The sequence below is a fragment of the Podarcis melisellensis genome (assembly GCF_964234715.1).
Source record: "Podarcis melisellensis genome assembly, chromosome: 12".
Taxonomy (NCBI): domain Eukaryota; kingdom Metazoa; phylum Chordata; class Lepidosauria; order Squamata; family Lacertidae; genus Podarcis; species Podarcis melisellensis.
In genome coordinates, this window is record NC_138544.1 from 17,017,363 (window position 1) to 17,030,947 (window position 13,585).

The window sequence follows — 13,585 nt, forward strand, 5'->3', positions numbered from 1 at the left end:
TAAATCTCATTTTTGTAGACTCTGTGTGTGTGTGTGTGCGCGTGTGTGTATGCGAAACTAGCTATTGGAGAACCCAGCATAAAAAGATCACAGTCAGTCTTCATTCGCATGCAAAAATTGGAAGGCTTTTGAAGAAGGAAGAGATGTTCCCCTAATTAACAGGTGATCAGATCAAGTTGGCATATATAGTAACATATGGATCATTTAAAATCTGCCCTCACTGCTATGATACTGTCACATTTAAAAAAAATCAAAGGGAACGGCCAGTGCCTCTTTTTCGCCTTCAACAGTATTTCCTGCATAATTACCCTACTGAAATGGACAAAATTTGGAGATTTTGAAATCTACTACATTTGCTCATTCTGGCATCATGATAAACCATGGTTTACCATAACATAGGGATGGGGAACCTGCTACCTGTCAGAATATAACTCTCATAATTCTTGACTACTACCTGCTGGCTACAATGGATGTGTGTCTATGGAGTCTAACAACATCTGGATGACTAAATGTTCCCCATTACCACTAACTTAATGGGAACAAGTGGAGCAGAGCCTAGTCTCCCCACGGACTTGTACGATTTCCCTCCCTTTCCAATGCATCCGTGAGGAGGATTTGTGAAGCTTTCACCTCCATTTTGACCACAGTTTAACAGCATTATTTTCAGAATGCATACCGTTGTAATTTATCTATGGTTTGCTGAAACAAGCCACTTTAGTAAACCACAACTTATTTGTCCTAGATAAGTTGGTCCATATGTACATTGCATTCTGGACAGATATCAAAAAATGTAAAGCGAATTTAAAGTTGAAATTCTGAACTGGTAGGAACTAAAAAAGATCCAATGGAGGGGAAGGAATGATATGCTCACAGAAGTAGGTTCAATGGAGTTAGAAAGCACTGTTTCAAATAAATTTTGCAATTTTCCTGTACACGTTAAAGAAAATAATAACCATAAATAGAAAAAAGTTAGCTTTTACCATCATCACTTTGAAAGTTAAATATAAGCCATTAACGTTCTGTTGACATGGTGGAACACATTAACAAAAACGAAGTATATTATTGAGAGAAGATCACTGGCTTCGAAACAAGCTGATCTATAAAACCTGATCTGCAAATGAAGGCTGGGTCACCTCTTATCAATAAAAATAACAATGCACAGAAATATTTATTGTGGCCCTGGATACTGTTTTAAAGATGATCAGATTTGATTCTGTGGTAATCTAATGTGAAACCATATAATTGGATAGCCACAGTATATTTCATTTAACATTTATACAGAATGTTATTTTCCTAAAAGTTGAGATAGTTTTGTTGTTGTCCTTACTAAAATCAGGTAACAAATAATGATGCAGATAATGCTGCCTAAAAACAGGTAGTTATATTTCATGCCTCTCAGACCCTATACCACTTTACTGCTAATCAAGTATAACCTCTTTTTACTTTAAAACTGAAATTTACCTTAACTTCATAAATACTACCTTGTTCTCCTACATGCTACCTACTTGTAACTGCTCACACATTACATTTGCATCCTGAACTTGTTTGAAACATAAAAGCATAAAACATCTTATTTTCAAAGCAAGTGTCTAAACTGATTTTTTTAAAGATTTGTCTTACCATGAATTTTTGTTTGGAGATAATGGAGGTCATTCCTAACACATTATTTTTATTTATTTGTGAAATATGGGATTTAAGGGTGATAACATCATAACAACAATATCTAATGGACTGCTTTTCTTCACACCTGATGAGGCCATTCTGAATATCATGTTGCCTTCTGAGATATGGCTGGTTGAGAGGTACAAAAAGCCTGGAAATGCAGGACTTTCTGTCTTGCATCTCCTAGTATTCTATCACCTCTTGAACACTATTATTTTCCACTGGGTACTTAATTTAGGTGCTGTCTCGGTTTTTCTTTTTGCTTAGTCCCGGCTCTAGGTTTTTCTGCTCATTCATTCATTCATAAACTGATGGTGTTTCTTTGGCCACTTCTTTATTATGTCATCTGCTTTGAGCACTTATGTGTTTGGAGATGGAGGGAGGAAGTGAAGTAGCTGCATGTATAAACAGACACAATTGCAGCTACCGTAAGAATCACCATGAGCAAAAAGCTGTACTGGTAATGAAAAATAATATGACAATTTAGTGATTATTCTATAATGCTTGACAAAAAGTTTTTTGAAGGACTTACCAAAAAAAGTTTAAATAAGCTATTAGCTGGAGTTCATATGCTCAAATAATTGCACTTGCTACAACAAAGATATACCATACTGAAAGTATACCATACTGAAATGAGTTTTCTGGAAGATCACTTCATTTTTGTGGCTTATAATTCTAATTAACTTACTTACTGATGTAAGGAGGAAAATCCATACCACTCAAGGAGCCCCTTTTTTCAGTAAGCGAATTGGCCCAGTGACTGAGCAGGTTAGACAGATGACCACTACAGATGAATGTACTAACCATGTAAATAATAAAAGATAAGGCAGCTAAAGTATCTTTAGAAGCCCATACTGGAAAGCCCTTGTTAGAGGCTACATAATCTAAAACCAATTTCAGTAAACCAATACTACAAATGATGAAGAGGCTGTAGAAGTCATTTGCAACAGTTTTGTGGCTTGCAAAAATTATGGAATTAAGAGAGCCCTCTTTCACTGAACCAGAAACAGACCAAAGATTAAGTCTAAAAGCAAAGTACAGTCATACGTCGGGTTAAAGACGCTTTGGGTTAAATCTTTTCAGGTGACATCCTGCGGCGACCCAGAAGTACCAGAAAAGGTTACTTCTGGGTTTCGCCGCTCGCGCATGTGCAGACGCTCAAAATGATGTCACGCGCATGTGCAGAAGCGGCGAATTGTGACCTGCACAGATGCGGGTTGTGTTCTGCTCATGATGTGAATGGGGCTCCGGAAGAGATCCCATTTGCATCCAGAGGTACCACTGTACTGTACTTTTCTGTGTGTAAGACTAGGGTTTTTTTACTTTAAAATAATGTTAAAAATCTGGGGGAGTCTTATACATGGATAATGCATATGCCCATTTTCTAAATTTGGGGTCCCCGAAAGCAGGGAGTGTCTTATACATGGGGGCGTCTTAAACAGTACACAGAAAAATGTGGCATATGAAATATGTTTTTTCTAATATTTGTACAGTTTATAAATTGTGAAAAGATGATGGATGTACAACTGTATTCTGTCCAAGGCATAGAAGCCAGATCATGATGATGATGTATAACTTATATCTACTTGTTCATTCAACCCACATGGAGTCACACAATTTAAAGGAAAATCTAGCAAGTGTATCAAAAGCATACATAGATAAACATGGTTATATTTGGGAAAGTAATTATTATTATTATTATTATTATTAATAATAATAATAATAATAAAAGAAATCTCTGTTGCATTTCTGATTTTGGTAATAATCCTGACCTTCAATAATCTACTCATTTTACTTATGCAAAACAGATGGTAAGGTTGCATAATCACATAAACACAGTGACTGTATTGTAATTGGTGAAGGACCTCAGCTTGTATAGCTTTCTACCTTCAAGAGGCTAGTGGTAAGGAACTTTGGCACAATCAGCCACTGCAACATTTGAAACAAGTCATTTACGAACTGCTATGGAATACCTAAGAGCTTCCTTGGGTGTACCCAGTGGGATTTTATACTATTTCCTCTTCATGCCATGTCAGAAATATGCTTCTCAAAGAAGCCTCAACTTCTGCAGTATTGGCTCTTGAACTAACTGAATGGTTCTAATTGCATGATCCCAGCATCTAGTTTTAAATTCAAGCAATGAAATTACATTCATAAAATGATTATGTATTCAACAAAATTAGTTTTGTATTCAGCTTCCTGTCACTAAGGTTGCATATACAAATGGAACTGGACAATATAATGGCCTGGTTCACTCTTAGTGTTAAGTCAAACTATGGCTTAGCATGAATGAGCAAATGTGCTGGTCACTGGAAAAAAGATTACAGCTGCAGTCCTGCTGCCACTGCTCTGCTATGAACTAAGTTAAAGTTTGGCTAAGTGTTACAACTGAACCCAGACTTGTGGTTTATGCCCCGATGACAAACCACAAACTGTAAATCTTAGAACAAACCTTGTTTACAGTTCATGGCTTGTCTGGAGTGGTGTAAACCATGAGCACTGATTCAGATTCAGTGCTATGCCAAACTATGGCTTAGCTCATAGCAGCAAGGCGGCAGCAGGACAGGAGGAGGAGAAAAGCAGTCTGATCTCCCAGAATCTGCTTGTTAGCCTGTTTGGATTACATATGAACTAGGTCACTGAATTTTTCTAATATTCATTTTAAAAAACCTGCCTTATTTATTTATTTAAAGGCAGCCAACAGATAAAATAAACTAAGCCCAATACAATAACCAAATTAACAAATCCATAAGTCATTAAAAGAAACACTGCCTAAGCTAATGTGGAAGTTATTTAATCAGTCAACAACCTTATTAAAAAGCCATAACTTTACCAGACACAAGAAGGAACAGAATGATGGGACTCAATACACCACACCCTTTATCTAGCTGGCACCTCTTGAGGTTGCGTGATCTGGAGCTCTCTTGGGAACACTTTTACATGTGCTGATGATTGGAGCATGCAGAAAAAGGGCAGTTCTTGAGTCATCCAGGTCCCAAGCTAAATGCTTTAAAGGTTTTATATCAGCGCCTTGAACTGAGCCTAGAAACTATTTGGCAGCTAGTGCAAATCACAAAGGGATAATGCAACTGTTAACATGGTCAGTTTTAGAAGTTTATTAGCATAATGGATGTTTTCCACACAGGAATCCTTCTTTGTTCATTCATTTACACGTCTAATTTTTCTAGCACTGCAACTAATGTTTATATTTGAACCCTCATAAAACATAAAAGTGACCTGTTGAGGTATGTGAAAAGCTCCTCAAAAGTCCACACTGTTTTATACACCTATTTCAGTCCCAATATGCTGCTGTTTCAGCCTATTTTAGGACATCTCTCAAAACATGATCCAAGCCAATCACACTGGGGAACTGGGTGGCACTATGTTACTGTGTAAGCAGATATGGCTATGTGATATTGTCACCGAGGTCTAAGTGAAAGTGGCAAGAGAAACTGCATCTTTGTTATTGAGCCAACTGGGCCAACTCTCCCTGTGTTGCTGTCAGCACTGCACAGCAAGACTTTTGCTCTGATCCAGCTTTAGTCATGCATAGTTATGCATGAGTAGCTGCAACAGAAGAACAATGATGTCGATCCAAATGTACATCCCCATTCCGCCGCAGTTAAATATACACAAATGAATTGATTTAGAGAACATTCCCTCTTCTTGCTCTCTTGGGAAAACTTACACACCCTCTCTTGAAAGGGGTGCAAACAATTTTTTTTGGGGGGGTGCTGACTGCACAGAATAAAAAAGGTCTATGATGCTACCTCTGTTTTGACTCAGCTCTGGTTATTTTTCCTTTATATATTGTCTATCAACAGCAGGTGGTATCAATAGAGGTGGTAGTATACAGAAGGACACATGCAAGTGGTACTCCAAATATGTCTTTATTTCACTTTCTTACCAAAGCACTGTGGGACACGCACACAAAATCTATTCACAGGTTTAACATAATCATAGTAACCACTCCTTGGAACAAGGAGCAGGTTCAGTGCCTCTCAGCAGTGTCCCAGATTGCTTTACTTTCTCCAGTGTGTCTTAATCAAAGCCACTGAGAATCCTTTTTGTACAGCTCCATCCTAAGTCCTGTTTCAAACAGTGCAATCCTAAGTATGTTTACTCATAATTAAGTTTCACTTTGATCAGTGGGGCTTTCAGTTGTTCATGGGACTGCAGGTTTAGTCAGAGCAGGGGTGTAATGGCACCTTTGAAACTGATTTTAGCAAACACTTTCATAGAATTCATTTTTAGTGACAATAAAATGCAAAAGCGTTTATCCAATATTAATAGTCAATATGCTTAAACCTCCAATATATGTGTCATATCAAGGTGTTTTTTTTAAAGAATCTATTATATGACACTGTACCCACCACCATTTTTATCCTTTGCTTTCAAACTACTTCTATTTGATTATTTTAAACCTGTTTTCTCTTGCCTTTGCTAAGTGCAACGTTAAGTGCTCAGGGCCACATCAGCAGCTTTATTCTGATAGGTGCATGTTACAGACACAGCATGCATCCACTAAAACAGTAACAAGTAGAGGTACAGCTGCTTCAAAACACACACACACACACACACACACACACACACACACACACACACAGCTGGTCCAAGCATTGAAGAAAATATATGAAAATGCCATATACAGACTCAGAGTACTAGTCCATATTCTTTATTCTGACTGACAGCAGCTCTCTAAGGCTCAAGGTAGGCTGATATGATATACATGCCAGAGATCACTGAACGGATCTTGCACTGTATTTTGCTTTGCTAAATGAGTGAGGGAAAGAGGAACACACATATGCTATGCCTTATTTGAATTGACCTTCTCCAGAGCTCATATTTGTCCTGCTGCAGAAAACTGATAGTACACATATCACTAGGGAAGTGACAAATCCTGTGCCATTTTTCCAATCTTAATCCCACCCCAATCTGTTATTTGCTCTAGAAGGGGGGCAAATAGACACTCCAATCCTACTACTTGGGGCAAGGGATTCACCCAGTACCATGGCTCCAAGTATATCTCCCTCCTGTGGCTATTATTACCTTTGAAAGAGGGGAGAGATCTGATAAAGGCCCTCCTGACAATGCATGTAGCTTGGCCCTGAGATCCTTCTAATTTGAAATTCTTTCTCCAGATAGTGAATGTACGATCCTCTACAGCTAAAGCATGTACTGTACTCTACTATTGAGCTGTATGTTTTCCTCAAGAGAGAAACATAAAGCACGTCATCTGGTTTGACATGGACAAGACTGTTATGGTACACTAAAAACCATTTAATTCTTTCTGCACAACACACAACTGTCCACTAACATGTAATTATCATTACACTGGTGTCTCACCCCAAAGGGTTCAGAGAAGAAGATAAGGCTGTGGTCCATTTTATCCTCTCAACAGCCCTGTGAAGCAGGTTAGACAGAAAGATAGTAACTACAATAACATAATAAGGCTAACCCACTATCATCCAGTGAGCTTCATAGCTGACGAGGGCCATGAATCTAGATCCTGTCCAAGTCAAACTTCTATTCCACTGCACCACACTGACAACACTAATTACTACTGTAATCTAATCACATTACGGATGTGATGTGTGAAGTGGCTCTCAGGATTCCCCACAGTTTAACATGTGGCAGTTTCTCAAATGCATCCCACTCTTATGAGAAATATGGCAGTCCACATGGCAGGCTGCAAATCATGAGATTAAAATAAGTGATGCAATCCAATATAAGGGCAGAAATGTACATCTCCATGCAGCCGTGTGGCGACACAGGAAGCTCTCAGTCAGAAATAACCCTATCATGATGCATTAAAACCTGCCATTACATTCAGAAATGAACTGTTCCACAACATAAAGTGTCAATTTAAAGCCAATCAATGCAGCATGGGGGGCAACTAAGCACAGAAAGTATTCCTGAGCCTGCAGAAATAGACCTCAGGACTGCACTTGACTCAGTGCTATTTGGATAAAATTTGACGTGCAATCAACTCATACATTTTCTCAATTCATACAGCCATGTGGTATGTTCCATGGGATGGGGATTAAACCTCTATACTTGTTTTATATGGAAACAAAGCAAAGTCTCATGAGAAACCATCCTAAAGCAAAGCGACACTGCATGTCTACCAATACCAATATATCAAAAAGCTTGAATATCAAAAATCACCTCTCACATTTCACCAACGCCACACTAATTTTCAGTATTTCAGATGGGGCTACCGCCCAGCAAGGTTACCCCCTTCCAACTTCCCGATTTGCTCTCCCGTCCCAAATCCTGGGCAGACTCCGCATAGCCCCGTTGACAACATGCCCTCTGGGGAAGCAGAAATCCAGAGGAAGAGCGCGAAATGCTTAGCCCCTGGTGGGATTGCACTCATTTCCCTACTCTTGGCACACGATTGCAGAGGCAGCTCCGCAGACCCGTCTGCCACAGCACGCAGCTATTACACCTAACGGCGACCCACCTGTACGCAGCAGCAGAGGCAGCCTCCGCCTGCCCCTCTCCCGGACCAGCGTCCCGTCAAGCAGCAGCCTTCTCTCTCTCCGCGCTTCCCCTGCAGCCGCTCCCTCGGCCATTCCCCCCTTCTTCTTCCTCCTGCTCCTCCAACGCACACGCCGCCCGTGCCGCAGCGGCGAGGAGAAGCGGGCGCCGCACAAGTTTTGCCGAATGAAGTGCACGAGCAGTGCTGGGGGGGGGGCGGCCTCTCGGCCCAGGATGGAAAGAAGCCGCCCCTCAAGGTCTACCTGTCCGCTCCGGAGCATCTGCCGGCGCAGGAAGGGACCTTTCACCCACAATGGGTCCCGTAAAACCACGCCTAGCACTCCGCGTGCTCCGAGTCCCTCCCCGGGAGACTCTTCCCGGTACCCGCTTGTGCAGAGGGCCGGCGTCGACCCCGCTCCTCCTCCGTTTCACGCCCCCCCTCAGGCTGCAGGCGGGCGGGCGGCGAGGGGGACCCCCGGCTCCTGCTCGCCCTCTGCTCCGCAACTCACTTACCAGGGGTCGAACTCGTGGATGATGCTCTCGAAGCGGATGACGGCGAAGAGCCTGGAGCTGAAGCCGGCCAGCCAGGCCAGGAAGAGGATGGTGAAGGAGAGCAGCGACTGCCAGCCCGCCGGCTGCGACAGGCCCCCCGACAGGCCGCCGCCGCCGCCCGCCGGGGGCCCGGCGCCGGTCGTCGTCGACGAGGAGGAGGAGCCCCTGCTGTTGGCCAGCGCTTGGGAAGCGGCGGCGGAGTTGGACGACGAGGCGGCGGCACCACCGGTCTTGTGCTTGTGGTCGGGGGCCGAGTGCTCCGCCATGTTGCTCCCCGGGGCTCCTCGCTTGCCTCTCCGCCTCACGCGCGGCGGAGGAGGAGGAAGAAGGGCAGAGTCCGCCCCGTTTCCCTCAGCGCGCTCTCCGACGGAGGGAGGGAGGGGAGGCGAGGCAGCGGCGCCTTTACCGCGCCCGTTTCACTGGCGGCGGCGGCAGCGGCGGTTCCTCCTGCCTCCCGCCTCCTCCTTCTGAATCTCCTCAGCGACCCGGGAACTGCCGCCCGATGCCGCCGCCAACATCCCAGTGCGGCGCGAGGCGGGCGGAGAGCGGGAGCGAGACCCGAGTAGCTCGCGCGCGATGTGAAGAGAAGGGAAGGGCGGGGGGCGGGGAGGGAGAGGAGGAGGCGTGGCCGAGAGCGCGAGGTGGGCGGAGCAAAAGCCGCGGGTGAGGAGAGAGAAAAGCTTCCGTATGAGGCAACGCTGGCTCGGGACGGCGTTGTAAGCCGTTGACGGGAGAGTGACGTGCCACGAGGCGCGCGCGCGGAAAGGGGCTGCGGAAAGAGGTGGTTAATTGAGGCCGAAGCATCCGATGACATTCGCACCAGGGTGGGCGGAGCCAACATTGAGGCCCCGCCTCACTTGTCGCCCCTGCCGCTCAGCCCTCCTCTCCCTCCTTCTCCTCCGTCCGTCCTTCCGTGAGGGAACTCCCTACTAACCTGTCAGAGAGCGACAGGTACTTCAAAAGGGCAGGCCGGCGGCCAATCGGAGCCCAGAGCCGCAGGGCGCGGAATGGAGAGAGGCGGAGGCCCTAACCGCCTCCACCAATGGCGAAATGCCTGTGCTAAGTGGAAGGGTGCGATTGGCCAAGGGTCCTGACCATTCGCAGGCTAAGAGGAGGTCGGGTTTGGTTGCGTGTCACGTGAGGCGCACGGGAGCGTCGGCCTCTCAGGCGAGCGCCGCTTTCGCCGCAGGGTCTGCAGTGGGGGGCGACTTCTGACTTGGGAAGCTTTGCTGGGAGCGTTGCATCCTGGGGGTTGTAGTTTGCAGCTGCTGTGGCTTGTCAGGCTCTTCTAATCTTGCGTAAAGCTGACTATCCCTGTGGAAACTCTCTGGATGCTTTCCTGTAAGTAGTGATGAGCTGGACAAAGGCAAATTAAACGGAGCCTCATTCCAGATGGAGCAGGCCATGCGGATTAGTTCCTGCGTTTGCTGCTGATCATGTGGCCACACTCTTCAGAGGATCGGCTTTGCAGCCACTGCTTGGCTCTCGAGGGGCAAAAGTGGCAATGAGTGCCCTTTTCCCTTTCTACATGTTTTAGTGCTCCCTTTGCCACCCTGATTTATGTGCGTATTGCTCAGACTTTTACTTTATTTACTCTGCTGAAGCTCCTGTGCTGCATTATTAGTCCTTCAGAGCAGCTCACATACCCTCCAACATTTCTGCGATGAAAATAGGGACATCCTGTTCAATAATAATCATAATATTTATACCCAGCCCATCTGACCGGGTTGCTTCCAAAATATATTTTAAAAATCATTAAACATTAAACATATACAGGGCTGCTTTCAGATGTCTTCTAAAGGTCCTATGGTTACTTATCTCCTTCGCTTGGGGGTCCCATAATTCCATACCGTCCAATGAAAATAGGGACATCTTGAGGAAAAGTGGGACAATCAGAAAGCGGGACGGCTTCTGTGAATCCGGGACTTTCCCTGGAAAATAGGGACGCTTGGAGGGTCTGAGCTTACAGTTTTGAAATGGTTGTGAAAAAATATAAAAAAAATAAATTGAAAAAGCCAACAGCATTAGGAAAATGTCTGTGTTGGGGGGGGGGAGGGATACCTTCCTCCCATTTACACCTCAACAGAGCCTAGGCAAATCAAAGGTTTCCAAAAGGTAGCATTGTCAGCCCCAGTCAACCATCTCTGGAAAATATTTCCATAAGCAAAACAAGGCATCACAAGTGGCTCTTTCTCTGGTCACTACAGTTGAAATGCTTGCTAGACTGGGAATTGCTATAGCCCTGAAACATTTTGCTGTTTTATTTATATAGCTTAATCCATAGTGCGGCTTATAATCTAGAACAGGTGAGCTGCTCTATATCAGGGACCAAAAGCAGTATTCCAGACCTCTCTATCCTGCCCTTGGGAGTCTCTTAGATGTTGCCCCCTTCCCAAGCCTCACCCATTAGCAGCCCTGCTCCTTGGTTTGCCTGCACTGAAAGGTGTCCTGGAAGAGTGGTGATGCCTCTTGCTTCCTCGCATTGAGTATACAGATATGTGTATGTTGTGATTTGAGTGTGGCTGCCCACTGTAGAAAGGTAGAATTCACATCCATTGTTCCACCTGCTTTTGCCTCTGGCGCTAACTGCTGCTGGTATGTGGCACTGGGGAAGGTTGCGCACTAGGGAATGTAGCCCTCAAACTGGGAAAGGTTCCTCACCCTTGAACCAGACATTTCTGAAATATCTCCTTTGTGTCTAACGGAGATAAGGGAGAGAAACAGAGGCAGGTGTAAACAACAAACAGTTCAGTTACACACGAGTTAGTTAAGTTACCGTAGTAGTGTATTGGGACTAAAGGGTTGTGCCTATAACTTTATGGAAAATGTTTTGAGGAGAGCTCTGGAAGACATAAGCGAGATGACCTCGTAGGGGCATTCTGGAAGGCACTTCTGGGCATAAGGGGCAACGGGGGAGAAAGGGCAGTCTCATTTGAGGAAATAAAAGTGCAGCAGAAGGCTGAGGGTGGTGGAGTTGGATGAAGAGTTTGGATTTGATATCCCGCTTTATCACTACCCTATGGACTCTCAAAGCGGCTAACAATCTCCATTCCCTTCCTCCCCCACAACAAACACTCTGTGAGGTGAGTGAGGCTGAGAGACTTCAGAGAAGTGTGAGCATCCCAAGGTCACCCAGCAGCTGCGTGTGGAGGAGCAGGGAATCGAACCCGGTTCACCAGATTACAAGTCCACCGCTCTGAACCACTACACCACACTGGATGAAGCTCAGGCACCTATGTTTTGTGGTATAAGAACGGAGAGATGTGGAGTTAAAGGTGTGAAGGTTGTGAAGTACCCAGGAACATACAGGGAGCTAGTGTATGTATTTATGGAGAGGTGTCATGTGATCAGGGTGATGGAAAAGGTGAATAATGTCAAAATAATAATAATTTATTATTTGTAGCCCGCCCATCTGGCTGGGTTTCCCCAGCCACTCTGGGCGGCTTCCAACAAAGATTAAAAATACATTAGAATGTCACACATTAACAACTTCCCTGAACATGCTGGACAGAAGTGAGATGATGGAAAGCCAGAGAGGAGATGAGGCAAAAAGGTGACCAGGGAACAACTCCCCTAGGAGGAAAAGTTCCTGTGTTTGTGCCTTTGGGGTTTGGATAAAGGATGGGGAAGAGGCAACATGATAGGAGTGTTGTTGTTTAGTTGTTTAGTTGTGTCCGACTCTTCGTGACCCCATGGACCAGAGCACGCCAGGCACTCCTGTCTTCCACTTCCTCCCGCAGTTTGGTCAAACTCATGCTGGTAGCTTCGAGAACACCTTCCAACCATCTCGTCCTCTGTCATCCCCTTCTCCTTGTGCCCTCCATCTTTCCCAACATCAGGGTCTTTTCCAGGGAATCTTCTCATGAGGTGGCCAAAGTATTGGAGCCTCAGCTTCACGATCTGTCTTTCCAGCGAGCATTCAGGCCTAATTTCCTTAGGAATGGATAGGTTTGTTCTTCTTGCAGTCCAAGGGAAATATATATATATGGCGCGTGTAGAAATATATATATGGCGTGGAGAACGTGGATAGAGAAAGGCTTTCCCACCTTTCTCGTAACAGTTGAACTTGTAGCCATCCAATGAAGCTGAAATGTTGGAGGCTTCAGAACAATCAAAATAAAGTACTTCTCCACGCAGCGCAGAGTTTATCCATGGAATTTGCTCCCACAGAATGGCCACCAACTTGGATAATTTTGGATTGGACAAATTCATGGAGGAGGAGACTGCTAGCTCAACCTGCACTGTCAGCCTCTCAATGTCATTTGCCGGGAACTGCAGGTGCGGAAAGCACTGTTGTGCTCAAGGCCCGTTTGCAAGCTCCCCTAGGCCCCCAGCTGACCCTTGTGAGAAGAGGAGTCTGGAGCAGATGCTCCATTGGCCTGATCCAGAAACATCTTATGTTCAAGGCATGGACCAGAGAGTTGCTTCTGAGGGGGACACAGAAGAAGCGGCATATTGCAATTTTATAAAGAAAGAATCAAAGTTCAACGAGGGATGGTGATGTTATGCACTCTTAAGTGCTGAGAAACTGGCTATGACAGCACTTGTATATAAGTGCTGCCTTTCAGCTTACCTCTTCAAATAAATATATTGTTCTTCTCTTGTTACAGGTTTAGAGAAAACCTGTGCTGCAGCAGCTTTCTCGCAGACCTATTGCCACCCTGTGCTATCTCTTAGAAGCATATGCAGCATTTATCGAGGTCCATCCTGTATTTTCACACATTTTCTTTTAAACCAGCCTTGGATTTTTTTCTATAGCAGTTACCAGGGTCTCTTCTCTTCCTTCCTTGCAAGAGATGTGGAAACCTTAGATGCAGCAATGTCTGGGTCTGTTTTCACCTGCCTCTCCCCCCCCCCCCAATAAAAAAAGACTTAAGACTTCTGTAGG

At 44.7% G+C, this 13,585-nt stretch overlaps 1 protein-coding gene across 1 annotated transcript in view; it reads right to left on the reverse strand.

Annotated features, from left to right (window-relative positions):
- Window positions 1-9,142, reverse strand: part of STT3B (STT3 oligosaccharyltransferase complex catalytic subunit B) — a 42,423-nt gene extending 33,281 nt beyond the window's left edge. The window contains exon 1 of the mRNA XM_081883225.1: window positions 8,659-9,142. Within this exon, the coding sequence (XP_081739351.1) occupies window positions 8,659-8,963 (305 nt within the window). The 5' untranslated portion in view covers window positions 8,964-9,142. The remainder of the gene's footprint in view (window positions 1-8,658) is intronic.
- Between the last annotated feature and the right edge of the window lie 4,443 nt (window positions 9,143-13,585).